Source organism: Eubalaena glacialis, chromosome 15 (genome assembly GCF_028564815.1).
Source record: "Eubalaena glacialis isolate mEubGla1 chromosome 15, mEubGla1.1.hap2.+ XY, whole genome shotgun sequence".
NCBI classification, from domain to species: Eukaryota; Metazoa; Chordata; class Mammalia; order Artiodactyla; family Balaenidae; genus Eubalaena; species Eubalaena glacialis.
In genome coordinates this window covers 81,851,960-81,879,947 of record NC_083730.1, presented here as the reverse complement: position 1 = coordinate 81,879,947, position 27,988 = coordinate 81,851,960, and the positions used below count along the sequence as shown (strand labels likewise).

Genomic DNA, 27,988 nt, shown 5'->3' with positions numbered 1-27,988 from the left:
AAAAAAGAAATGGTAATTATGTGATTGGATAAAGGTGTTAACTAAGCCTACAGCGGTAATCATATTGCAATATATAAATGTATCAAACCAATATCTCTCACACCTGAAATACACATAATGTTATATGTCAATTTAAAAACATTCCAGGGGCGCTGGCCTGGAAAACAGAACCAGGGGTCCTCAGCCTCGCCACACACTGGAATTACCTAGGGAGTTTTATTATGCTGGGGTCCCACTCCCCAGAATTTGGATGAAAGTGCTCCAGGGTGGAGCCCGGGCACCAGTATTTTTCAAAGCTCCCCAGAAGATTCTACTGGGAAGCCACTGATTTATACAAACTCCTGGCAGGAAAGGAAAAAACATTTCCAGGCAATTTCCAGAAATGTGGCTCAAGTAATATTTGGGAATTTTTAAAGTCATATATATTTTTTTTTTGCATTTTCTTGCAACTAATTTCTATTCTTTTAACCAAAATAATGCTGTAGAAGTAACAATAGCAGCATGACTGGCTGTACACACTCTCTTCTTTTATAAAATAACTCAAGTTTTATATGTATTTATGTAAAGCAGCGAATTTCTTACTCTCTGTGTTTGTATCATCGCTAAAAGACCCCAAACAGACCCTAACACCTCAGCCTCAAAAGAGTAAATTAATGTCTGCTTTCGTGATCCCTGCTTACATTTCAATTGCAAAGAGTAGTCACTGGGTAACTTAAATGAGACACGCTCCCACCCCAGCCTTCCAGTTCTAACTGCCATTATGTACAAATGTTGACATCTGGGGCTGGGAAGCGATTTACCCAAACTTGAGAAACTGTCACATTCTAACCCCATAATGAGACCTAGGTTCCCACAAGTGACTAGAATTGACAGAGGAAGTGAGAAGCCAGGCTCTAATGAATGGATTTGCTATTGGGTCTTCCCTACTCCTGACATCAGCTCCTGCTTTAGCTGGAGCTGTAACGTAAATGTCAGGAGTTGTTTTTTCCAAGTAGTTTTGCCAAAGGAATCGGCTGGCTGGGGAGCCGCTCCCAGGTCTTGGGCGTTATGCATCTCCCTGGGCTCCAGCCCCGAGGCCAACTGGCTCTGTGGCCTGTGAGCAAGTCTCTGCAGCTCTCTGAGCCTCAGTTTCCTCATCTGTCAAGTGGAGTAGGCAGGCGTCCCCATGAACTCAAAATACCCATGATCTAGATTCCAGGCAGTGGCCACTCTGGAGATGGAACAGGATGCGTGGAGAGCTTTTCCTACTAGAAAGCAGCTTATGTCACTCCCAGACCCACATCTCTCCTTAAAGTCCCCCAAAGACCCTCCTCATCATATTTGGAATAAAATCCTCACTCCTTAGCACATCTAGCATAATCCAGTCCTGCATCTCTCTCTCACCAACTCCCCCTGGCTCCCTACCCTCCAAATACACTGGCCTTCCTTCTGTACCTCAGCGCAAGCCTGATCCCACCCCAGGGTCTTTGCATGCTATTCTCTCTGCATAGAACATTCCCTCCCAAGATTTACAAATGTCTTGCTTCTTCTCATCATTTGGGACTCACCTGTATGCCACCTCTGCAGTGGTCCTTCCCTGACTATCCTGGTTCAATTCATCCTGCCCCCATATCCCTCTTTATCCCATTTCCTCGCCTTATTCTCTTCCTAGGAATTAGCACTCATCACAATATTACCTATTTCTCTCCCCCACTAGAAGGTAAGCTCAATAATAAAAGGTCCAGCCAAGTCCCTCTAGTCTCTTGATGATACCAGTGGGTCCTCAATAAAAAATAAAAAAAAATTTGAGTAAGTGAATTAGTCTGCATATGAGTTGATTAATTAATTAAGAATTTCATTGGTGACACTAGCCCTGTCCCTCTTTAGTCTGAAATCCAGAGGTGCCCCAGCCTATGAGTCTGTTTCCTTCCCCTTTCAGGAAGTGGCCAAGAAGATGAACTTGGACATGAGGAAGACATCCTCCCTGTGGAAGGACCAGGCACTGGTGGAGATCAACATTGCGGTGCTGTACAGCTTCCAGGTAGTGACAGGGCACACCTCCTGGCTGCCAAGTCTCAAAGGGGAACTAAAACTTTTCAGAGTCTCGGGGCAGAAGGTCAAGAGCCCAGCTCCCAGGAACCATCCTTGCAGGGATCTGCCTACCAGTGAGGTGTACTTCCCATCATGCATGCCTTCCTCCCCATGATGGATCTTGGGTGGGGACCATTTGAGGAAGAGGCAAAAAGATAGGGGTTTTGTGACTTGTTGCTTATGATTTTTTAGAATTGAAATGACAAACATCTGGGAATTCCCTGGTGGTCCAGTGGTTAAGACCCCACATTTCCACCACAGGGGGCATGGGTTCCATCCCTGGTAGGGAAACTAAAATCCTGCAGGACGCATGGCACGGCCCAAAAAAAAAAAAAAAAAGAAAGAAATGGCAAGCATCATCTGTGTCTTGCCACTTCTTAGGCATTCAGACTTTCACCTAACAGAGACAAATACTCATTGTCGTGATCAGAAGCATAGGTCCCCCAATGCATGTGGCTCCGTGGTAAATGCTATTATATACAGTACGATAGCTTTAAGAATTATCAGCTAAACCATGACACTTTTGAGAGCAAATGGGGGACACCACTAATAATTGTAACAGTACAAGGGCATAAGCTGGGATTCTCCTGGGCAAACCAGGAGGCCCACAGAACAGAGGTCACTCTCTGTAGTAGAGACCAGCTCTGTCCTCTGAGGGTGATGGTTTGGGAAGCTAGACCCTCATAGACATACATGGGAGGCATCCACAGGCAATAGAATGAACATATCAAATCATGTATAGACATGAATATAAACCATAGGTCCCCATGTCAGGAATAGGGAGACTGGGTATACTGGGGAATGTATATCCCAGGGAAGAGACCAGTTGAGATGGGATGAGGGAGAAGGAAGCCCCCTCCCTTCCCTCTCTACCATGGAGGAGTGAAGTTTTAGGAATTGTTGAAAATGAAGGTGGATGCTTTGGTAGACTGGTACGAAGACTGGCGAGCCAGAGGCAGCAGAGATGTGAGTGAGATGAATGATCGGAAAAGAAAAGTGCAGGAAAGGGACAGTTTTGTGGGCAGAAAGGGAAGACACTGCCTGGGCAAGGTAAGAATCCAAGCCGGCCGACTACAACGGGCCCTGGGGCTGGGTTACGCGGACACTCAGTCCACCCAGCTCTGTTGTGATTGACTTGTTTTCATTTTAATAAACTCATCCTTATTACTTAAAATTGTTTATTTTAAGAGGATTTTGTGTCACCATCATAAATGGAGAGCCAGTACCATTTGCCATAAATAGAAGAGAATTGTAAATTTAAATAAATATATGAACAAATACACACAGGGAAACAACACAAATTTGTTGGATTCTAGTTGCCTGAGCTTCCTCTCTCATTAAAAAAAAAAGAGAGAGAGAGAAGGAGGAAGGACAGAGGAAGATTGGCAAGAGAGGTGTTTCTCCTGGGTCTAATCAGGATTGAAAGAACAACGCAGAGAATCACCTGCCTAGAATCATCTCCAGGACCAGCCTTTGAGAAACACTGCTCTATGGGCAAGGGAGTCCCGAAATACCCCAGCTGCTCTTTCCTCCTGACTCCTTGTCCCCTCTCCTCCCACAGAGTGACAAAGTGACCATCGTTGACCACCACTCTGCCACTGAGTCCTTCATTAAGCACATGGAGAATGAATACCGCTGCCGGGGAGGCTGCCCTGCTGACTGGGTGTGGATCGTGCCCCCCATGTCTGGCAGCATCACCCCCGTCTTCCACCAAGAGATGCTCAACTACCGACTCACCCCCTCCTTCGAATACCAGGTCCTGCCCCTCCCCGCCTCTTTCGTGCTAAGTCTTCAATATCCGGTGTGTGTGTTATGATTAGAGCACGTCTCAACTCAAACTTGCATTTCGGATGCTCAAGTGTGGCCACCATATTGAACAGCACAGCTCAAGCTGAAAGACGAATGGAGATGAAAAGAGTAGTCCGGGGTCACAAGGAGAGTGCTTGAGAGGGATTCTGAGGCATGAGTGGGAAGGTCTAGCAGGACGGTGCAGGGAGGCTGGACCGGCCACTCTGTGCCAGGACCCCTGTGGTCACCACTGACAGAATCGTTCCCTTCAAGGGCTAAGGGTTGGACGTGGCTGGACAGCCACAAGCCCCCAGGGAGCCCTGAGCATCTCCCAAGAGGAGCCAGGGTCCCTCACTGCAGTGACCGTAGTCCTCTCTTCCCAGCCTGACCCTTGGAACACCCACGTCTGGAAAGGTACCAACGGGACCCCCACAAAGCGGCGAGCCATTGGCTTCAAGAAGCTGGCAGAGTAAGTCTCCTAAAGTAGGTGGGGATGGGGGATGGATGTGCCCCTGAATTCAGAGAGCCCCAGAAAAGAAGGCTGGAAACATGCTTGCACCTCTGCCCTCTTGTGTGACATGATTTCTCCATTTTCTCCAACCCCCTCGTGCCTCCTTTGCCTCAGAGTCTGGGATGCAAACATCACCATGACTCTTCTCCTTCCCAACCTCACTTTCCTCCCCCCACTTTGCTAAATTCTTGTCCTGGAGACAGTGTTGTGTTGATAAACCAGCTCTCCAATTAATAAAGTTGGCCATAATAATGATAATAGATTTGTAACCTTTGCCAATTTCCGTGGTGTAAATACTCCCACTATGGCCAATTTCAAGCTCTCAACAGGAAGTCACTGAAGCCAGAGTCGGGAGGAGCTAGGACAAGCTGGCCCCACCCCACCACCGCCTAGAGAGGCCTCTCGTCCAGGGCTGAATCTCATTTCACTCACTCATTCACTCATTCAGCCAACAAATGGATACTAAGTGCATACTCGGTGCCAGGCACTGTGCTGGGCTCCAGAGATGCCATGATGAGCCAGGTAATGTGGTCCTGCCCTCATGAAGCTCACAGCTACCATCAAGGAACGATTCATGGTGCCATAAAATAGACTTCAGCCAGTTTGGGAGGTCAAAAGGGGTTTCCCACAGGAGATGACAATTGAGCTGAAGAATGAAATGAATAAGACTTCACTGAGAAAAGGAGGGAGGGAAGAGGGTTAGGGACCAAGGCTATTGAAGAGTAATTGTCCTGAAGAACTCGTGGTCAGCCAGGGGACCGGCTGACAAGTGGTGTGGGGTTGACTGAGATGGTTTAATGGGGATGCCAGCTTTCTGTCTAAAGATAGAGAACTCCCTCATCCACTCAGCAGAGACCCTCTATTTGGAGCTCACTTTTTGGCAGAGGGGCTAGTATGCACCGAGCTACTTAGTCACTTTCCTCAGCCCCTCAGGTCCAGCTCTCAACAGGTGACTGGTAGATCTTGAAGGGACTGAAACCTAGATCCTGGCTCCACTAATATGGTCCACAGGATCTCCCCCTTCTCTCCCTCCCTCCCCTTTCTCCTTCCACCTAACTTTATCTTGCAGCCAAGCAAGAATGCATCAGCAGCCATTCTTTCCCTAACAAGAGCATCACAAATTCTCAGGGACAGCAGCCTTTGGCTTCAGTTCAGTTCAAACTGTCTCTGAGGGAAGAAGGGAGGGAAAAATCTAAAGAATTAATTGCACTATTAAGTTCGGGGTAGAAACAATGGGAGTTAATTATAGATGCTTTTTTACGATCCGATCATTCAAAGGGAACCCTCCAGGCACCTTTTATTCTCTTCTGTTTCTCCCCCCTAGCTCCCAGTGCTCTGGCTGCGTGGGTGGTTTCCCTGATTCTAAAAAATGATGAATTTACCACCAATAATCCCCAGGTGTGGGTAACTAGCAATTTGTCTACTCTGAGATTCCTAGTTAGAACAGGGATGCTTGCTCGGAAGGTGAGCCCAGGCATTCATAGATGGGAAGGAAGAAACACTGGTTCTGAATTCTCCATTTAACTAGGAAGAGCCTCGACTTGACATTTAAACTCCCCAGGGCTTTGGTGGTAGCAGTATGTTTAAAATCCATTCCTTCTTTTGATAGATACGTATTTAGTGCCTGTTAAGTATCAGCCTCTGCAAGACCCTGGATGTGCATGGCTGCTTAAATCAGACTTGGTCCTTCCTTTGTGGATTTATGAACCTCTAAAATCCCTTCTAGCTCAATACCTGGTGATTTATTAGTGATTCGTTCCCTCTCTCTCTCTCTCTCTCTCTCTCTCTCTCTCTCTCACACACACACACACACACACACACACACACACACACACGAATGTAAGCCCCATGACAGCCATTTCTCTGTGTTTCCATTCCTATAACAATGCCTGGCACATAGCTAGGCACTCAACAAACACTTGATGAATGAACAAATGAGTGAAGGAATGAATGATCATCTTTTGGAGCAATGCTTGGCAAACCAAGGTTCTCAAGACCAGGATCAATTAATCAAGTAACAAACTAATAAAACTAACTAACCATGTTAGCTCATGACCAGTTGGTCTGGAGACTTAAGAAAGGGATCAATATGGCACCTAGACTTGCACTTTGAGTATCCCTGAAGCCATCAAAGATTAGGAGAGAAAGTTCCCTCCTATTAAATTTCATGGATCATGGTTCTTGCCCAAAAGTCCCAGTGTGGCATCCTCCCTCCTTTCTGCATTTCCCATTTTCCTCTCCATCCTCTCCCCTCCAGAGCCGTCAAGTTCTCAGCCAAGCTGATGGGACAGGCCATGGCCAAGAGGGTCAAGGCTACCATCCTGTACGCCACAGAGACGGGCAAATCACAGGCCTATGCCAAAACCCTGTGTGAGATCTTCAAACATGCCTTTGACGCCAAGGTGGGTAGGGGGCAGTGCCAGCTCTCTGACCCTACATGGTAAAGTTGGGGAGGGGAGAGAAGGAATTCAGCAAAGAAGAATCCTTTGAGAATGGGTGATAGCACATCTGAAGATGCCCATCAACTCACTCACGCACATTTGCATATATTTCAGGGGACCCTGATGCTTCTCTCCCTGGGAACCCTCCAGGAGTCCAGGAATCATAACCCCCATCCCAAGAGCAAAAAATTAGAAAGTTTATGAAAGACAATTCTGGAGTCAGTTTGGGAAGCTCTGCCTTTAATACAATTCAGTGGGTTTCTTTGCTGCAGGAATTCTCAGAGCCTTTAATCTGCACGTACGTGTTATCATTCCCAAAAGAGGAGAGGAGAGAATATAAATGTTTCCCAAAGATGTTTGCTTATGGATCACTTACTTTTAAGGAGCATCTCAGGAGACTAGGCTTCCCTAGAACCTACTTTGAGAAATGTTGCTCAAGTAATGCTAAGATATAGGGCAAAACAATCTTTCCCTAAGGCGGGTATCTCAGACCTGTTTGGTCCAGGTCCTCCACACTGCTGGACGGAGGATTAGAAAGGAAGCAGAGCAGACAATTGGTCAAATCCAGCTGGGTCATTCCCAGCCTAAATGTGATCAAGAAGATTCCAGCATCCTTTGGTTGTAAGACGCTCAGGAGTCTTAATCAAGATCTGTCTTTACTGACAGCCAACCCATTGCCCCAGACTCTCTGTAGTCCTTCAGGCCACAGGTGACCACAGAAAGGTCCCACACTGCCAACAAGCTATTAGTTCTACCCACTTGAGCCCATTGAAATAGTGGCACCCAGAACCTTTGGATCTCCTTCCAAAGGAGATGGCTCAAGATGACTCATCTTCTTCCTCTCTCTCTTCTCTTCCCCCATCACTTTGTTCTCTCCTACCCCTTCTCTCTTCTCATCACCTTCTTCCTTCCTCTCCCCACCCCTCATTCTGCCACATAGGTGATGTCCATGGAAGAATATGACATTGTACACCTGGAACATGAAACTCTGGTCCTGGTGGTTACCAGCACCTTTGGAAATGGAGACCCCCCTGAGAATGGGGAGGTGAGATGAGCTTTTACCTGTTCTGGCACGTGTTTCCATCAGCAGAAAAGAGGGGCATCGGTTACACCTGCTGTTCAGTAGCAAATCCTCCAAAACCTCAAAGCCAGTGACCTCAATTTGGATCCATGTTCTGCCAAGATTGGACAATTCCAAGTCTTCAGTCTATTGGTGTCCACTGACTAGCCGATCCCTAGTGAAAATGTTGTCACCTGAGTGAGCTACCTCTTTGGAATGGATGCTCCAATCAAGAGCTTGGTGTCCCCTGCTCCAGATGAAAGAAGCAGGGACAATATTTTTGTAGAAAGCCACAAAGGGGATTTGTGTGCTGGAGGTGGTGAGGGGAGTCCACACCTGTAGCCCTTTATAAACAGCCCTCTTCCACATGCAGCATTGCTGCCCAGCCTGAGCCCCTGATGCCCTGGCCCCCAGGCATCAGGCTCCTCTTTTGCCAGTTAGGTCCCCAGACCCTCTCCCCGTTCCCCGTTAATCATGCATGCCTCACATTTTGCTGATCTCTTTCGGCCTCCAGAAATTTGGCTGCGCTTTGATGGAAATGAGGCACCCCAACTCTGTGCACGAGGAAAGGAAGTAAGTGACCCGCCAGTGTCCCATGACACCCTGTGGGGGTAACTGAAAATTGTCTTTTGGCATCTGGGGCTCACATCTGAGTTCTGGGTAGTTTTGTGACCTGAAGTTCATTTGTGACTGATTTTAGCCGGTGGGTGTCTATCGTCCTCTGGGGCGGATTATTTGGTCTTTGGTCACTTCACAGCCCTGTGCCTCAGTTTCTTTTTCCATCAAATTGGGTTTATTCCACCTGCATGAACTTTCTAATTTGTAAGAATCGAATTAGAAAATAGATGTCAGCATCCTATGAAAAGTTGAACACTATGTAAATATCAGTTCTTATTACGGCCGCCCTTTGGAAACCTACATTCAGAATCAGTGAGTTTCTTTCCCTAGATCTTTTCCATCTGATGGAGTTGCATCCACTAACGTGGAGGCTGACCTCAAAAGACATCTCGGGAATTCCCTGGCTGTCTAGTGGTTAGGACTTGGCACTTTCACTGCTGAGGGCCTGGGTTCAATCCCTGGTTAGGAACTATAAGATCCCACAAGTTGCGCGGTGCAGGCAAAAAAAAAAAAAAGGATATCTCATAAGGTGAAAAATGCCTGAGGTCAAAAGATGTTCCTGGTAAAATGGCATCTAACATGGGGTTCGGTTCTAAAAATATTTCATAAGGTGACAAACACCCGTAACCAAAATTACCCTTGAAAAACCCTTAGATCCCCCCAAAGTAGAGACCATACGGCATGTGCATACAGAGCCGCCTTTCTGTGAGAGCATCTCGGTGTTTCCTACACCACAGAACAGGTCTTAAGTTGAGCATTGGATGCCGTGGCTGGCTGGTGGTTAGAGGCTGTGTTCTGCACAACATCCCTCTTGGTTTTCTTTCAGCCGAGCACACATTGCCAAACTTGCCTACATTCCATATCCAGGGGACAGCTGAGTCCCTGGTGGTAGGCCTTCCTTCTGTGCTCAAGGCCAACATCTCAGTCCTCACTCTCCTTGCCTCTCTCCCTCCCACCCTATCCTGGTGGCCTCCAGTAGGTTCCCCTCACGCCTCCTTCAGGGAGAGATAGGGCACCATCCATTCTCCCCTCTAGGTACCCGGAACCCTTGCGTTTCTTTCCCCGTAAAGGGCCTCCCCTCCCCCGAGGTGACACAGAAGTCCACGGTCTGGCTGCAGCCCATGACAGCCGGCGCAGGTAGAGCGTGTGTGTGCGCACGAATGTGTGCACGTGTATGCCTTGCGTTCATGTGTGTGCATGAGTGGTGTAAGCGCTTGTGTGCATGTTGGTAGGTATGTGTGCGCATGCCCAATGCTGCAGCATCCAAGGCCACACCCACGTCTCAAGGAGACCTGAGTTCTGAACCAGGCTGTGACACTAACACGCTGAGTAACCTTGAGCAAGCTGCTTGACCTCTCTGGGCCTCGTCTTTCTCATCTGCCGAATGGGGAGAAACTACCTCTGCCCCCAACCACCTCTGGGAGCTGTTGCAAGGATCGAAGGATAATAACAAAGAGGAACGCATTTGGAAAAACCTCTGAGCCTCATACAAACACAAGTGCTGTTATTTTTACCCCACAACCGTCAACCATCCTTCCCACACTAACAACACAGCCACCCCCTGATATGTTACAGGACTTATTTGGAGAAGTGACTCAATGTGAGACTATTTTAGGGCAGCAAATACACTTACATATATTTAGAACTTTCCTGATGCTGGAGCAAAAACTTTGAAGAACATCCAGCTTAGAAACCCTGCTGCCAGAATGTGCAATTTCTTTTTTTGTCTTTTGCACTCAGATTTGTGTGTTGAGTTTTTGTGTTTTGGGTTTTGATTTGAGAGGTTTATGGGGTTTTTTAGTTTAGGGGTTTGCTTTGTTTTGTTGCTCTTGGAGACATTTTTGGTTTGGTTTGGTTTGGTTTGGTTTTTGCCTTATCTAAGAACAAGACTTACCACTTTTAAAGGAAAACTGGAAAACCATTCATGGTTTTGTTTTTTTTTTAATCTCGAGGCTCCTGAGCCTCTGATGCTGAGGTCCCAATGACATCTTTCTTCCCCTTTGAAACAACTTCATAAGAAATCCAGTCTCTTTTCAGGCTGTGTCAGTGCTGAACATTTTTCATGTTTACTTGAAATGTGAAATGTGAGAGACCCTTGAAATGTCTAAAGACCAAAACTTTATTGAAAGAGAATGTTGTAATGGTTACCAGTGGGGAGAGGGAAGGGGAAGGTGCAAGATAGGGATAGGGGATTAAGAGGTACAAACTATTATGTATAAAATAAGCTACAATGTTATATTGTACAACACAGGTAATATAGTCAATATTTTATAATAATTATAAATGGAGTAAATAACATTTAAAAATTGTGAATCACTAGATTACACACCTGTAACTTAATATCGTACATCAACTATACTTCAATTTTTAAAAATGGAAAAAGATTTTTAAAAAGAAAGAGAATGTTGGATGGGGTAGTCCTGCACCATCCAATAAACCTTTCTACGAGCATATAAATGTTCTATATCTGTACCATCCTGTACGGCAACCACTAGCCACGCATGGCTATTGAGCACTTGACACGAGGCTAGTGCACATGGGGAACAGAATGTTTCATTGTATTGAATTTGAATGAATTTAACTTTAAATAGCCACACACAGCCTACGGCTACTGTAGTAGACAGCACGAGTGTAGTTCTTGGCTACTCAGTGTGAGGGGAGGAGACCAGCAGCATCTCCTGTTAGAAATGCAGAATCTGAGGCCCTACCCTGGACCTACTGAATTAGGATGTGCTGCTTAACAAGATCTCAGAATGATTCCTGTACTCATTAAAATTTGGGAAGCAAGGAAACATGGTCTAATGGGTTAAGGAAGGGCCTGTTCTTCCTGTTCTTTCTTTCAAGTGTGGTCCGAAACTTGTCTTTTTTTTTTTTCAGTTTTAATATTTTTTTATCGAAGTATAGTTGATTTACAATGTTGTGTTAATTTCTGCTGTACAGCAAAGTGATTCAGTTATACATATATATATATACAATCTTTTTTTATATATTCTTTTCCATTATGGTTTATCATAGGATATGGAATATAGTTCTCTGTGCTGATACAGTACGACCTTGTATATCTATTCCGTATATAAAAGCTTCCATCTGCTGACCCCAACTTCCCACTCCATCCTCCCCCCCACCCCCTCCCCCTTGGCAACCACCAACAGGTAGCATCAAATGATGTCTAGGTGTCATTTTTGGCAGGCAAGGGTGAGTTGATACATTCTAGACAAAGCCATAGGTGTGTTATGGTCTCACTCAAGACCCAAGGGAAGGCCCTAGAACCAGGACTGGTGATTTGGAGAGCCATCGGGTGTTGACCCCAGGAGGGGGCTCCAAGCCAGAGCTCACAGACTCTCTTTCATCTTGGCAGGAGCTACAAGGTTCGTTTCAACAGTGTTTCCTCCTACTCCGACTCCCGCAAATCATCGGGCGATGGGCCGGATCTCAGAGACAACTTTGAGAGCACGGGACCCCTGGCGAATGTGAGGTGAGCGAGGGGCCCAGGGTGTCAGGGACGACGAAGGCTCTTGCGGAGCTGGACTGAGTTACAAAGTGGGCTCTTTCTTGGAGGCTGGGGGGGGGGGTCTCCCTTCCATGTCTGTTTATCCCTCGAATAACCAGCTGCACTCTGGCTCTTTGGGGACATCCTCCCCCCATTAAAGCACACTACCTGGACCCCTCCTGTGACCTCTTCCTATCACACTACTTCAGAACCCCTGTCACCCAAGTTTCACCCCATCACACAAATTTCACATCCTTTGTGCTGAAGGATGTTAATGCCCCACACGTCACTCAGCGAGCTCCCTTTGTAAGTGCTGTTATTGGAGAATGAACTTGAGTTGGGGTCCAAGAGTCTCAGAGATCAAGTGAAAGTTAACACAGGTTAATATCTACTCCTTTTAAATCTACATTCATGCTTTTCATCTCATTCTCCTCTCTTCTGGGGACACCCTGCCATGACCCAGTGGTTCCCACCCTTGGGTGCTCATCAAAATCACCTGGAGGTGTTTGCAGTATACAGATAACCAAGCCCCACTTCCAGAGATTCTGATGTAGTTGGTCTAAAATTGGGCCCAAGCGTTGCTTTTTCTTTTTATTTAAATCTCCCTAATTGCCTCCAATGTGCAGTCAGATTCAAAAAAATACTGTCCTGACCCCATGTCACCCAAAGCATAGTCACATCCCATGAGAGCATTTTAGATAGTACATGGACAGATGTTTTGTATTTCAATGGTTGTGAATTCGGTTTAATGGGTATTTGGAAAGAAAGAAAACTGGATGTCAAGCCCTTGGTTTGACAGATATTGGTCAAGATGAGGCTTGATGTAAGCAGTGTGTTCAGGCCCGGCCACGAATCTCTTAGACCTTCACCAACTGAACCTTCTCCACACCGGCTCAGAACGGTGCTTAGCAGACGATAGAGAACACAGGGTTCCTAGATATTCAAGTATTGTTTTCATCAGTACCCTTTTTTTTTTTTTTTGGCTGAGTCACGTGGCTTTCAGGATCTTAGTTCCCTGACCAGGGATCGAACCCATGGCAGTGAAAGTGCCGAGTCCTAACCACTGGACCGCCAGGAAAGTGCCCATCAGTATGCTTGTTAATAAACTTTATTTTTTTAAAGCAGTTTTAGCTTCACAGCAAAATTGAGAAGGCACAGATTTCCCATATACTCCCTGCCCGCCCCCCCCCCCACACACACAGAGCCTCCTCTACCATCAGCATCCCCCACCACGGTGGTGCATTTACACAACTGATGAAGCTACACTGACACACCATTGTCACCTAGAGCCCATAGTTTACATTAGGGTTCACCCTTGGTTCACCCTTGAACTGATGGGTTTTGACATCAGTTCATTTTCTTTAGCTTGACGTTGAAACATCCATGGTTTGACGGTCAGACCTATTTTTCCCTTACTAAATCTATCATGGCTTAGAGCAGGGGTTGGCAAACTACAGCCCATGGGCCAAATTCAGCCTGGCCACTGTATACTTTTGTACAGCCCATGAGCTCAGAATGGTTTTTACAGAAGAAAAATTACAATTTATTTGATGATAGAAAACATTACCTTTGAACCCCAATTAAGCAAAATGCTATCCCCCCAAAAAAGAATTCCATTCTTCTCATTAGTAGACATATATAACTAAAAAAGTGTACCCAGCAACTATTATTATTATTATTGTATTTTTAATTTTGTCCAAAAGTATGCAGGAATATATTTTCTTTTTTGTCATATGGGTATCTACATAATAGCTTTGATTTTCCTTCTTGGCCTACAAGCCTGAAAATATTTACTATCTGGCCCCATGTATAATAAGTTTGCCAACTTCTGTTTTGGAAGCTTAAAATAGGAATTTTGAAACCATAAGATGAAGACTGTGATGAAATGTGTACCTAGGAAGTAGCTGTGACACAGGCCTTCAGGTGCATCAGGAAGCATGTTAATGAATTAATCACCCGAACCAACTCTTAGTGAACACCGGTGGGTTTGAATAGCCAGTGAGTACAAATTAAAAGCAAAGTAAACAGCACTACTAAGTAAATAACAGTATGGGTGGTAGTCAAGTATGGCGGATGTCTCGAACATAATAAATATTGGAGGTTCGGGGAACAATGCCTTAACCACAAGGCATGGCTAGCAAGAAAAGTTTCCAAATCTGTGTTAGGCTAAGGGGGATGGCTGGGGGGCAGAAGTGCTGCTTCCTGCATCCTTTAACCAGTCCTCTCCTGGCCACCAGCTCTTTCCACCTGTCAGGCCACTGCCCTGCGGGGAAAAGGTGAGTAATCCAGCTAAAGGAGGATTGTGGGTGAAGGAGTGCTGGGGAAACTTGCTACCTAATCCCACATCCTTCCCTTGGAAAGGCTCTGTAACCCCAGGGAAAGAAGGGCAGGAGAGGAGAGGAGAATGAGATGAAAAGCATAAATGTAGATTTAAAAGAAGTAGATATTAACCTATGTTAACCTTCACTTGATCTCTGAGACTCCTGGACCCCAACTCAAATTCATTCTCCAATAACAGAGGGTCCCTTCCCAACTTGCCCCACCTCCTTCCCTCATCCTCCATCGCAATCTTTCACCACCCTGGCTCCATCATTCTAAAAAAGAGATTCAAGAGCAGAGCCAGACCCTGTAAGGAGTAGGCTAAATAGCCCCACTCCTTGGCTTGTCTGAATTGGCAGTCACCACGGGACCCTCCAACATGGGAAAGAAGCAAGTTGGGGTGTTGTTCGTGTCCCACTTATAAAGCTGTCCATCCAGTCCCAATGAGGTCAAGACCCACAGCCAGGACCAAGTCCTGGAAATGTGACATCAAGTCTCTGCAGGACTGAGGGGCCACCTGGGACACAGCCCTCCACTTCCCAGACTTCAGAAAAATCTCATTAACTTGACGCCCATTGATTCAAACACCGACACTTTCTTGGTGGTATCTATGCAAAGAGACTTTGTGAAGCAAATCAATTTCACAGATATTGCAAGGGGTGGAGCCAGCATATTTATAAACCTTTCAATCCCTTTTAGAAGAACCTGTTTACACACCAACACTGGATGTGTTAATGGCAAGTCCTGATCTCGTTAACACAGGTCCCCTAGAACTACTATGCTAGGGTTTTCATTCTCTTTGTACTTAAAACTAATCTGACTGTATCATGAGTATAGTCAAGTCTTCCTCTAATGTAGACTCATTTCCCCAGTTAGTCCAGCTTAGAAATGGACACACAAGAAACAGCCAATTGTTCTGGGTCACCACTATCCCCAACTCATCCTCCTTAGGACCAATTGGGACTTTTCTCCTGAGGACAGTAATACCTAGCAGAGACCAGAAGGAAGGGAGAGCAGGGCTGGGGGCTCCCAGGCTTAAAGATGGCCTTCCCCAGATGGGCTTGGGGTAGTCTGACCATCACGGGCTAAACACCGTCCTTCTGGAGATACCAGAGGTCTTTGTCTGCTTGGGCAGCCATAACAAAATACTATGCACTGGGGGACTTCAACAGTAGAAATTTATTTTCTCACAGTTCTGGAGGCTAAAAGTCCAAGATCAAGGTACCAGTAGGATTGGTTTCTGGTGAGGCGTCTCTTCCTGGCTTGCAGACAACCACCTTCTTGCTGTGTCATCACATGGCCTTTCCTCTGTGAGCGTGTGGTGGGGGGAGAGAAAGAGAGAGAGCTCTCTGGTGTCTCTCCCTCTTCTTAAAGGACACCAGTCCTATTGGATTAGGGCCCCACCCTTATGACCTCATTTGACCTCAGTTACCTCCTTGAAGGCCCCATCTCCAAATACAGTCACATTGGGGGCGAGGGCTTCAACATATGAATTTGGGGGGACATAACAGTCCATAACCCCAGACACCCCCCCAACGCCTCCCCAGTCCCCTAGCCTGGAACTTCTGTTGTCTTCTTGGCAGGTTCTCCGTGTTCGGCCTTGGTTCGCGGGCGTACCCTCACTTCTGCGCCTTTGGACATGCCGTGGACACCCTCCTGGAAGAGCTGGGTGGGGAGAGGATCCTGAAGATGAGGGAGGGGGATGAGCTCTGTGGGCAGGAAGAGGCTTTCAGGACCTGGGCCAAGAAGGTCTTCAAGGTAACCATCTGCCCAGATCTCAGAGACCCAGGGGGAGAAGTCACATCCCCAGTGACCCCCAAGGACAGAGTACCTAAACTATCAGAGATAGAAGAAACTTGAGAAAATCCTTGGTACTTCCCTCATGTATCCAACCAGGAGACAGCTTCAAACAATTCAGATGAGTTTGGGTGGTCTTAAGATACACAATTTCCAACCAGAATCCAACCTCCTGCATTAAGGGTAAAGAGTTGGTCTATAAAAAATTATAGAGTCTTGGAATTTCAGGGCTGGGAGGAATCCATCCCTCACTCACATTTGGTAGACAAGTAAACAAAAAAACATAGTGTTGGTTAACCAAACCAGGGGGCCATGCCTCGGGCTGGATCTCAGATCTCACCAGTTTGTCTGCTTTGACAATCTTATTCCTCTTGTGCTAGATCTGCAATGACCTATACAGTAGCCACTAGCCACAAGTGATCATTTAAATTTAAATGTAAACTAAGTAACATTAAATATGATGAATGGATAAATTAAATGTTGTGTGTCCGTACAATGAAATATTATTTGGACATAACACGGAATGAAGTGCTGATGCATGCTACAAGGATGAACCTTGAAAACACGTGCTAAGTGAAAGAAGCCAGACACAAGGGACACTTACTGTATGATTCCATTTACATGAAATGTCCAGAATAGGCAAATCCATAGAGACAGAAAGTAGATTAGTGGTTGCCAGGGGTTTGGTGGCGGGAGTGGAAAATGGGTGTGGCTACTAATGGGTACAGGGTTTCTTCTGGGTTGAGGGAAATGTTCTGAAACTGGATAGTGGTGGTGACTGTACAACCTTGTAAATAACATATATACAACTAGATGTAAATTAAGTAGAATTTAAAATTCCACTCCTCAGCTGCACAAGCCACATTTCATGTGCTCAATAGCCACTAGTGGCTAGTGGTTACCATATTAGACAATTAGAATGTTTCCATCATGATAGGACATCCTATTGGATAGCGTTATTCTAGATATGAGGTCAAGAGAATAAATGAGCAATGGCCTCCATATGCATGTGGGGTGTGATGCAATTGGCCATCCTGGGAAAAACAAAAAAGCAATGAATGTGAACCCACCTTTACCTGCTCCTTCTTTGGCCCTGGAATGCATTGTTATCAGCAGCCCCAGGAGAAAGGGGACTGTGCAACCTCTGTCAGTCAGTTGACACTTTTCATCCTCACAAAGGAGCAAAAGGGGAAACTGAGGCCCCTGAGCTATAAGGATATGTGAGTGAGGAGGCTGTGTTGATAAACTTGTGCCAGCATTTCTTCCTGGGCAAAGAGAACCAAGATAACTTGGCTCTTTTTATACCTGGAGATAATTGTGTGGTTCTTGACTTCAATCAGGCAACATTGAGCATCCCAGAAGCAGGGCCTGTTACAAGCCATCATACCCTTTAAGCTATCACATCCCTCATCCTCCCAGCCAACTGCCAGCCCTACCAACCACTAAATCTACTTTGTGTCTCTATAAATTTGCCTATTCTGGACATTTCATATGAATGGAATCATAATATGTGGTCTGTTATAACTGACTTCTTTCACTTAGCTTAATGCTTTCCTGGTGCATCCACATTATAGTATATATCAGTACTTCATTCCTTTTTACAGCCAAAATAATATTCCATTTTATAGATATACCATATTTTATTTCTCCACTCATCAGCAAATGGACATTTGGGTTATTTTTAAATCAACATGAGGCCAAAAAATGGTATTCAAAAAACCTACCTTTGAAAACCTTTGGAATTATCCGTGGTTTTTAACCTCCAAAAATCTGAATTCTGAACAGTAATTCTTAGAATCAATATAGTTGGAGAACTTATGAACTTGGCAAAAAAAGAAAAAGAAAAATTTTATATGCAGGTATCCAAACATGCAATATAGTCTGCCTTTACTATAATTTTTAAATCTTTAGAGGAAGATAGGAAATTTCTAAGGTGTTTACTTTCTTGTTTAATGTTAAGCCTCTGCAAAAGTTGGTTTTAGAAATAAATGACATAATAGAGTTACATATTAAATAGAGGTTAGGTCCCAAAGTCAATAGTAAATGTGGTATGTCCAGCCCATCAAAGGCACTCAAAAAGTGAGGGTGGATTGGTTGATGAGTGGATGAGTGGATAAATGGATGGAGAGAAGGATGGATGGGTGGATGGATGGACTGATGGATGGATGGAAGGAACGAGGCAGGGAAGGAAGGGAAGAAGAGAGGATGGAGGGAGGCTGGGTAGATGGATGGAGGAATGGATGGATGGGTGGATGAATAGATGGATGGATGGATGGAAGGAGGGAGGGAACGAAAGAAGGAAGGGAGAGAGGGAGGAAGGGAGGAAAGGAGGATGGATGGATGAATGGAGGGTTGCAATGGAGGGAAGGAGGATGGGTGGATGGGTTGATGGAAGGGTAGATGGGAGAATGGGTGAATGGGTGGATGGATGGATGGATGGATGGATGGATGGATGGATAGGTGGATGAATGGATGGAAGGGAGGAATGGAGGGAGGGAAGGAGGGTGGGTAGATGAGTGGGTGGATGAGTTGATGGGTGGGTGGATGGGTTGATGGGTGGGCGTATGGGAGAATGGGTGAATGGGTGGAGGGATGGATGGATGGGTGGATGAACGCTAGGAAGGAAAGAATGGAGGGAGGAGGAGGATGGGTGGATGAGTCGGTGGATGGGTTGATGGGTGGATGGATGGATGGATGGATACATGCTATGACTTGGAGCTGTTGGGAGGCACGCTGTTGGCCGAAAGAGGTCACTGAAAGCCCCGTGTGTGCCACAGGCAGCCTGTGATGTGTTCTGCGTGGGAGATGATGTCAACATTGAGAAGGCAAACAACTCCCTCATCAGCAATGACCGCAGTTGGAAGAGGAACAAGTTCCGCCTCACCTACATGGCCGAAGCTCCAGAACTCACACAAGGTACCTCCCACCACGCACCTGGGGAGATGTTCATGACAGTGGGGGGAAAGGGAAGACAGGAGTTCTCACCTCCGAAAGGTCCTTAGAGAAGGTGGGCTTCATTGCTTTGGTCTCCCTTTAGTTCAGTCCTCCCGGTAAAGAGAGGGTCAGGAGAAGCTGGAGACTTTTTACTGACAACTGTTTAACTCCATCACAGGAAGACTGTTGTTCTTCTCCCCCCAGGTCTATCCAATGTCCACAAAAAGCGGGTCTCAGCCGCTCGACTCCTAAGCCGTCAAAACCTTCAGAGTCCTAAATCCAGGTAGGAACACCTTGGTCCCCTCGGGTTCCCCACCTGTGCCCCAGATGCCAACCACAACAAGGAAGGAGGACTCCGAGGACTGGCTTCCTATTACCATTCTAAGGGTCCTCGAGACCCCCTTGCCACTAGCATCTCGGTTTCCTGCTTTCCCTTTGCCAAGCTCCAACCTGCAGGGATGAAAAAAGTAAATGGTGACGATCCTTGTGGAAAGGGGAAAGAGAAAGGTTTTTCGAGGAATTTTTAATAGAGACCACACCCTTTTCAGACTGCTAATGTTCATTGTAATGTGCATCTTAGTCAGAAATCACTTAGTCCAGACATCTCCCTGTGGATAATTCTTCTCTGCTGTCTTGAGAAATGCCTGCTCAGTCTCTGTTTAAATTCCTTTGGGATGACGGGAGGTTTATTAACCTATAAAACAGCCTCCTCTGTGTTTTGAGGTCCTAATTAGAAATTATCTTCCTATTCCTTATAACCAAAGCAAATGTTCCTAGCACTTCATTTTGATCCTAAGTTGCACTCTCCAGTGACACCCAAAACAGAGTCAGTTCTTCCAAATGAGAGAGCTGCCAATAGCCAAGGACAGTGACCGATCTCTCCCTGGTCCTCATTCCTTCCAACTGTTCTTTCTGAGACCTGGTTTCCCAAACCTTTTGCTTTAGTAAAAAAGACACACTCTGTCCTGCTGGAAATGTCATTCCCAGCCCTGGTCACAGTGTAGTGGAGGCCCTGTGATCACTACCAAGTGCACTAAGGCTATTATTACCATCCCCGATCTGGATAGGATGCTCTAATGCTGCCCAGGATTGCAGGTGTTGTCCTAACCGCCATGCTGCTCTCCCATTAAGCTTACGTCCTTGCTGCTCTCGGACTTGAAGTCTTTTCAGAATGATCAGGCCAGGTCTCTGCATCCCTCTACTTGTATAAGTAAATTTTTTGGCAGTAAAGAAAGTCTTTGCATTGATCCCTGTTGAATGGAATCTTTTTCACTCTGCAGTTATAGCCTATGAAGATCTTTTGAGATCTTGATTCTTTGCCTGGCATAGTACAAGGGGTGGGCTCTCCAGCTGGACAGCCCTGGGTTCTGACCCCAGCGCTGCCACGCATCAGCTGTGTGACCTTGGGCAAGTCCCTTGGGTCTTCTGAACCCCTGTCTCCTTACCTAAAATGAGATCGATGGCTATAAAGATTGCCAGTGTTTATCTAGTACTTTCTGTGTTCCAAGCACTGTTTTGAGTCCTCTCTGTGCAGGATCTCCCAGAGTTCTGACCAGCCCAGGAAGTGAGTACTAGTATCATCCACATTTTAAACATGAAAAGTGACAATTAGAAAATGCAAGTGACTTTTCAAGGCCACACAGGCTCAGTTCTCTGACTCCAAGGTCAAAATGCCAAATGGCTATACCTACGGCCTCAACAGCATCACAAGGCTGCTGTGAGTATTAGAAACAACACACACAAAGCAACTAGCGTATCCCTCATTCCCGTTACTATTCCTTACCCATCCCAGCTTCATACACCTGCAAATTTAGTATGTGTGCTTTCTACGTGGACTTAAAACTTTTTTTTAATTGAAGTCTAGTTGATTTACACTGTTGTGTCAATTTCTGCCGTACAGCATAGTGATTCAGTTATACATATACATACATTCTTTTTTTAATATTCTTTTCCATTGTGGTTTATCATAGGATATTGAATATCATTCCCCGTGCTATACAGTAGGACCTTATTGTTTATCCATTCTATATATAAAAGCTTACATCTGCCAAACCCAACCTCCCACTCCATCCCTCCCCCAACCCCCTTCCCCTTGGCAACCACAAGTCTGTTCTGTGTGCCTGGACGTAAAACTTTTGATAAAGTGGTCAACAGGATGGAGCCCCAGGGCTCTCATGTTCTCTCCCAGATCCTCAAACACTAAAGAAATAGATTGGGAAATTAATCCATTTGAATAATTAGTTAAATGCAATATTCAGAGCATAATGATCTCTGATATAGAAAGGGACTCTGTATTTGAAATACGCCTCATACTCCCCATTTCCATCCTGTGGAAAAGTACAACTTCAGTAGCATTGGAAGAGAAGGGACTAAGAATCTACTGGAAATTTCTTTCAGCGACAAACTGTGAAAGCCCAGATCTCAAAAATTACTCCCCAAACCATAGTACATAAAAAGCAAGGTAATTTGCAAATGTTTTGATGCTAAGTTGGACTGAAGTCCCAGAATAACCCCCGATCCACCTCTGGAAAGGCAGTTGACTCTGAGTGGCTTACAAGAAGATATTTCAACAAGGTTAGGAACCAGAAGACAGTATTAAAATCAGTTATAGATTAGCTCAAAAAGGATCAAATGGCGTCTAGGCGTTTAACTCTTTAAAAGCACACTCCATAGCACTACCTATTTTCAGGCTTACTACCATTTCCGGCTTTATATGGTTGTTGTTTTGTTTTGGGTTTTTTTTTTTAAGAATAATTGAGTAAAAAAGCATGACTCTCTCTCCTGTTTTCCCCTGCCCAAGGCCAAAGTCGAGCTGTTTGGGCCAGTAGACCACAGCAAGATATCATGAATCACACACCCACCACTCCCACCCCCAACAAGAGACCCTTAATTGCAAGCAAAGTGCTTAAGAGGAAATAAGCCACCTTTTGAAGGTGATCCTTGCAACTCTAAAGAGAAAAGTGACCGCAGTTACTGCCTGGCCAGGAAATAAATTTTCTACATAGGGCAATTAGCAAACCATACAGAAAAGAGTATAATGGAGCGCTAATGGGTGGGGTGTGGATCCTAGGTCCTAGAAGTCAGAAGGAGGAGGGGAAACGCTTGGTAGGCTTTAGATAGGCTAGTGAATAGAGGGGGGACATCTAGGAAGAGAGAATAGGAGCAAAGATGCTGAAGGGGCCCTGAGCGCTGGGGTATCTCAGAGAAAGATGGGACATTATAACGGAGAGTTCTTGATGGGAGAACTCTTAATTCCCAGCTACCCTCTGATAAAATTGCTTCTCTCCAGCCTTCACCGTCTCAACAGAAGACATCAACATTTGGCTTAAGCCCAAGACTTAAGCATCCTCCCTGCCTCCTCGCTTTCCCTCCCACTATCCATCCAACTCTCAGCTGGTACTGTGGGTCTTGTGTTTCAACTACATCTCAGATCTACATCCACCACCTTAAGCAAGGCCATGATCGTCTGTGGTCTGAGTGCCTGCCAGAGATACCTAACTTGTCTCCTTGTTTCTTGACATTTCTCTCAAAGATCCATTTCCCAAATAGCAGGCAGACTAATCTTTTAAGAATGTAAACGGAAGCCTGTCCATCAACAGCTTCACATCCTCCAATAGCTTCCCACTGGACTTAGGAAAACTTCAAACTCCTTTGCCATGACAGGTCATGACAAGACCCTCATGATCTGGCCTCTGCCTAGCTCTCTGATCTCCTTCTGTACCACCCACCCCTGTGTTGACCCCACTTCCAAACACTCCAGCCTTCTTTCCCTTCCTCAAATGTGCCACACTTTTTCCGACCTCAGGGCCTTTGCACATGCTGCTTCCCCTTTCGGGAACACTCTTCCCCCAGATCTTTGCATGTCTGTTCCTTCTCATTCTTCAGATCTCTGCTCAAATGTCAAATCACCAGAGAGGCCTCCTTGACCATCCTTATCTGCCAGTCACTTAGCCCACTGCCCCCACCCATCAGCATCCACCCATCCTCATCACCAGCCCCATCTGAGATCTTTTTAAGTTACTTCTCAATGAGAATCAGGCCCTTTGTTATCTTTATCTATCACTCTCTCACCAGTGCCTAGAACAGTGCCTGACACTCAGTACAAATTTGTTGAAGGTATGAACCTTATTCACTCAAACTGCTCACAACAGACACTGTTTACTCTTTTCCTTGAAGAATGAACATGAGCTAATTTTTTTTTTCCATTTAATGCTGGACGTTAGCAGACTGTTCTTTCATCTGCAAACCTGTCATTGAACCATTGCCAAGTGTGTGCGTGAGTGTGTGTGTGTGTGTGTGTGTGTGTGTGTGTGTGTGTGTGTGTGTGTGTTATGCTCCTGTAGGTGAATATAAATACATCACAGGCAGGGGATACTCTGGGGGAAAGGGCTCAAATGGCTCTGCCTTCCCAATGCTGCCCTTTTTCCCTCCCCTAAAACTTCAATGGCCCATATGTGTCCCAAGCTTTTTTTTTTTTTTTTTAAAGTCTTAGAAAATCCTATACTTAGAAACCCCCAGCAGAACTGAGATGTAAGACAATTAGTCTCCAGGCTAGTGCTACCCACTGGGGGATCAGCTTCCTGCAAAGCTTCAAGGACCAGCCCACTGAGGTGTCCTAGGGCCATGCAGCCATTCACTGCCGGGATTCTCCTCATGCCATGCCTGGTCAGCGGCTTGCAAAGTGTCCGTGGTCAAATTCCCAGCAGAGCCGGGGCCCACCTTGTGGCCCACCTGCCCTCCATTCCCATCCCTGCCTCTTACCCGCCTGAGCACCTTCGGCCACGTTCAGGAGGACTTAGGGGAAATGGCTGTGCGTGTGAGCCAGCTCAGCAAGTTCGGGTCCTCCGCATTTCTATTTTGTACTGGCCAAAGGAACAGAGGCAAATATACTTCTGAAAGAAATCGTGATGATCTGGGAGAAAGTGGGAATTGATTTGCGGGCCTTTCAAAGGCTTCCCGTGGTAGGCGCTGGAGGCTCCCAAATTAGCAACCCCACAGCGCCCTCTGCTGGCTCTCAGCCTCCGCCAATCCCCTTCCTGGAGCTGGCAGGGCGTGATGATTGATGTCTTGCTCTCCAGGAACGAAAAGATTGGTATGAGCTCAGAGCAGTATCAGTCGCGCAAGCGCATTTAATGGGTAAGATCAGTGCCCCAGAGAGAACAAAATCTGCCGAGGGAAGGAGAGTGGGACCCCACACCCCACCACCATCATTCACAATTTCAGTTACCAAGTTCCCCCCCATACTAAGGACAGGGGTGCCATGCAAAATATGCCAGCACAACTATTTTTAATAATGGCGGCTATTTGCAGCACAAAAGGGCCCTTGGCTGTGCCAAAAACTCCTTTAAATAGCGAGTCCCATTGGTCTATTCAAGTGCTGATTTACATACCGCGGAGAATGTAGAAACTTCACGTTGAATATCAAGTGTCTCTGTCAACTGAAAACCAGTTGGCAACGAAGAAAAAAGCGGATCTGAAAATGCGAATGTAACTCGAAGAATACAAAAAAGATTTGATTTACTAAAGTGTAGTCATCCATCCCAAAGTTTTCAGGTATAAAAATGTGGTATATCTGTACTAAAACTTTAAAGAGGACCAGAATAATCCTAGTCTGAGAATTCATTCTTAGCACAGACCTCCTGCACTTGAAATCCAAAAATCAAAAGAAAGGGCATGACCTGGCAGGCATCAACGAGTTTCTCTCTGGGTTTTCTCCTTAGTTCCATAAATTTTATAATATCATGGGATTTGTGCACAACGAGAACCTGAGTTTAAGGCCAAGTTCTTTTCCCTTTTCCATGACAAGATGAGGACCCTGGTTGCAAAAGCGGGTGGAGCTTGGGATTTCTAGGAGAGATGGAATTTCACAGAATGGGGACATCATTGCCTGTGGCCCCAATGGGCTAGTGGTTCCTGGCAGACCTCTGATTGGTACAAAGAACAGAGCCTATTCCAGTAGCTGGTTAATCCTGAGGGTCTGAGGTTCCTGCAAACAACAAATATTTTTTGAATGCCTACTATGTGCCATGCACTGTCCCAGGTGCCAGAATAGAACAGTGGAAAAAACAGACAAATTCCCTGCCCTCTAGAGTTTACATTGTCCTGGGGGCCAGGGGGCAGGCAGGGGGGACAGACCACAAAGCATGTAACAGAGTAAACTCTGCTGGAGGTCAGTTGATGGTAAGTGCTACGGAGGAAAGAAAAGCAGGGGCAGGAAGTCAGGAGAGCAAAGAGGTCTGGGAACTGAACCCCGGGGTGCTCCAGTGTCCAGTGAGGGGAGATGAGAAGGAACTGGCAAAGGAGACTGAGGAGGAGCAGCCAGAGGGAAGATCAGGAGAGCCTGGGATGCTCAAGAGAAGGGTGTTGAGAAGGAGGAAGTGAGCAGCTACGTCCAGTGCTGCTCTGATGACCACAGTGAGTGCTGGGAGCTGGCGGTCAGATTTGCCATGAGGAGCTCATGGGTGACCTTGCTGAAAGCCGCGGCGTGGAATGATGGGGGCAGAGGTCTGATTGGCCTGAGCCCCAGAGAGAAATGGAAGGAGGGGAGTTGTAGCCACAAGGACAGACAAAGGAGCAAAGGAGGTGGGCAGAAGCTGGTGGCCCTCATCCCACTGTTCCCCTGCTCTTCCCTCCAGCCGATCAACCATCTTTGTGCGTCTCCACACCAACGGGAATCAGGAGCTCCAGTACCAGCCTGGGGACCACCTGGGCGTCTTCCCCGGCAACCACGAGGACCTCGTGAATGCCCTGATTGAGCGGCTGGAGGACGCACCCCCGGTCAACCAGCTGGTGAAGGTGGAGCTGCTAGAGGAGCGAAACACGGCTTTGGGTAACTATGGCCGGGCTACACCCAAGGGTGCTTCCCTTCTCCAGGGAGTCCCAAAGGCAGTGGGTATCTGGGGAAAAGGAGACTTGTTCTTCTCAATCACCATTCCAGGTAGGAGAGTGGGTCTCTGTCACCCCCAGCTTATGAGACTGAAGACCCCTCCTTTCTCATGGTTGAATAACCTTGGCCCAACTGGCTAAGCAAATAAATGTCCATGAAGCCAGGACATTGATGGTCCATCTTCGAGCCAAAGGGGCTTCTACCTTCCTTCATCAGCTGGACACTGATCTTAGCAGAGGCTACTCGTCTAACATCCTTCATCACCCCTGCCTCACTGCCACCAAGTAAATAGCAGCTGGAGTCCGCCCATGCCTCCTCTTAGAATCCAAAGGCACTCTATGAAGCTCAGTGGTCCATTGGGATTGAACCACATTTCTGATCAAATTAGATCAAGTCCCAACCTGTTTCAGGGACCATCCTTGACATTCCTATTAAATAACTTTCCAAGGTAAATGGGTCTCCGTGCTTCATCTCAGTAGCTGCAGGTGAACTCAGGACTCAGGTACAAGGAACTGCAGTGACCATACATGGTAGCCCGGACTACAGTGACACATCCCCTCTACAAAGGAGCTAGGACACAAAGTCAGGGCAGAATGTGAAAACAGTTTGTAGCCAAAGCCCTATTGAAAATCCCTTAGGAAGGTACCACTTTAGAGAGACATACCTTCTCTTAATAAATCCAACCCAGACAGTTCTTTGTCCATGTTGGAACAGTACTTTTTATCTTGAAGTAGAGGCTTGTACTGTAGTGTAGTGTAGGGGCTGTACTGGAGTAAAGTGAATAGAAGCAATATTGTATAGTAGTTAAAACATGGTCTGGAGCAATACTGTCTGACTTTATGCATTTGTGCTGTGTGACCTTGGGCAAATTCCATAACCTCTCTGTGCTTCCATTTTCTCAACTGCAAAATGGAGATAATAATAGCACCCACCACCTAGGATTGTGATGAAGATTAAATGAGTTAATAATATCGATTGATTTTGGACAAGCTCCTTGCATACAGGAGGTGATCACAGGGTCCCCAGGACCCTGGGTATAGATGAGGGACATGGGAGGTGGACAGCCGAGGGGTTACTTGGCTCTGGGGCAGTCCGGCTCTCCAGACCCCATCCTCAGTCCCAGAAGCAGGTCTGGCCTCCCTAACTTGGACCTAAGCCCTCGGAGCCCAGACTCTCCTCCCCGACCCGTCTCTTACCTCCTTTGTGCCTCCACAGGGGTTATCAGTAACTGGACCGATGAGCATCGCCTCCCACCCTGCACCATCTTCCAGGCCTTCAGGTACTACCTGGATATCACCACGCCTCCAACGCCACTGCAGCTGCAGCAGTTTGCCTCCTTGGCCACCAGTGAGAAAGAGAAGCAGCGTCTGCTGGTCCTCAGCAAGGTGGGTCCCTGGCCACATACCACCTTATCTCCTCGTTGGAGAATTGTATAGTTATTGCAACAGTTGTCCAGCAGATGGCAGTCTTGAGCGAGGGCTGCCATAGTCTAGTTTGCAGGTCACCATACTGGCTAGTCCATTTTGGCTAGTCCTGACCATCTCCCTTCCTTCTAACTAAGGTCTAACAGAACAAGAGAGTGACCCCGTTGAATCTCAGAGTTCTCTGGCTACAGTCGAAATTGCTGTTCTAACTCTTTTTCCTCCTGCCTTTGGAACCCTTGAGCCTCCATTAGTGCCATCAGAGCCCACGCTTAGAAGAAAAAGAACTTGAGAGAATCCCCCAGTGCCCTGTTTTAAAAATCAGCTTTTTCAGTGCTGAAGAGCTATAGGTATGACTTCAAGATATAAGAGGCCTCTGATGGTAAGGTGAACCAAAAAGCACAGCTTCTACCACCCTGCTTAGAAACCAAGCTGCTGCAAAAAATCCTAGCTGGGAGGACCACTCAGATTTCTCCCAGTGGGGCTCCTCCCCAGTAAGCAAGCCAACAGAAAATGATGGTTTCGCTTTCTTCTGCTGTGCAGGAGAGGGAATCAAATGGTGGCACAGGAAGTTCTGTTTTTAATTCAGGGAGTGCATCTTACTTAGAAATATGAAAATAAGCACCAGAAAAAAACACTTAAAAGAACTGTAC

General features: G+C 46.3%; 1 protein-coding gene across 1 annotated transcript in view; it reads left to right on the top strand.

Annotated features, from left to right (window-relative positions):
• NOS1 (nitric oxide synthase 1) overlaps positions 1-27,988 on the top strand; it is a 183,764-nt gene that overhangs the window by 143,419 nt on the left and 12,357 nt on the right. The window contains 12 exon segments of the mRNA XM_061170420.1: positions 1,919-2,020; positions 3,632-3,826; positions 4,242-4,327; positions 6,627-6,771; positions 7,751-7,855; positions 8,385-8,443; positions 11,847-11,963; positions 15,881-16,055; positions 18,872-19,010; positions 19,233-19,311; positions 25,664-25,857; positions 27,130-27,299. Coding sequence (XP_061026403.1) covers positions 1,919-2,020; positions 3,632-3,826; positions 4,242-4,327; positions 6,627-6,771; positions 7,751-7,855; positions 8,385-8,443; positions 11,847-11,963; positions 15,881-16,055; positions 18,872-19,010; positions 19,233-19,311; positions 25,664-25,857; positions 27,130-27,299 — 1,566 coding nt within the window.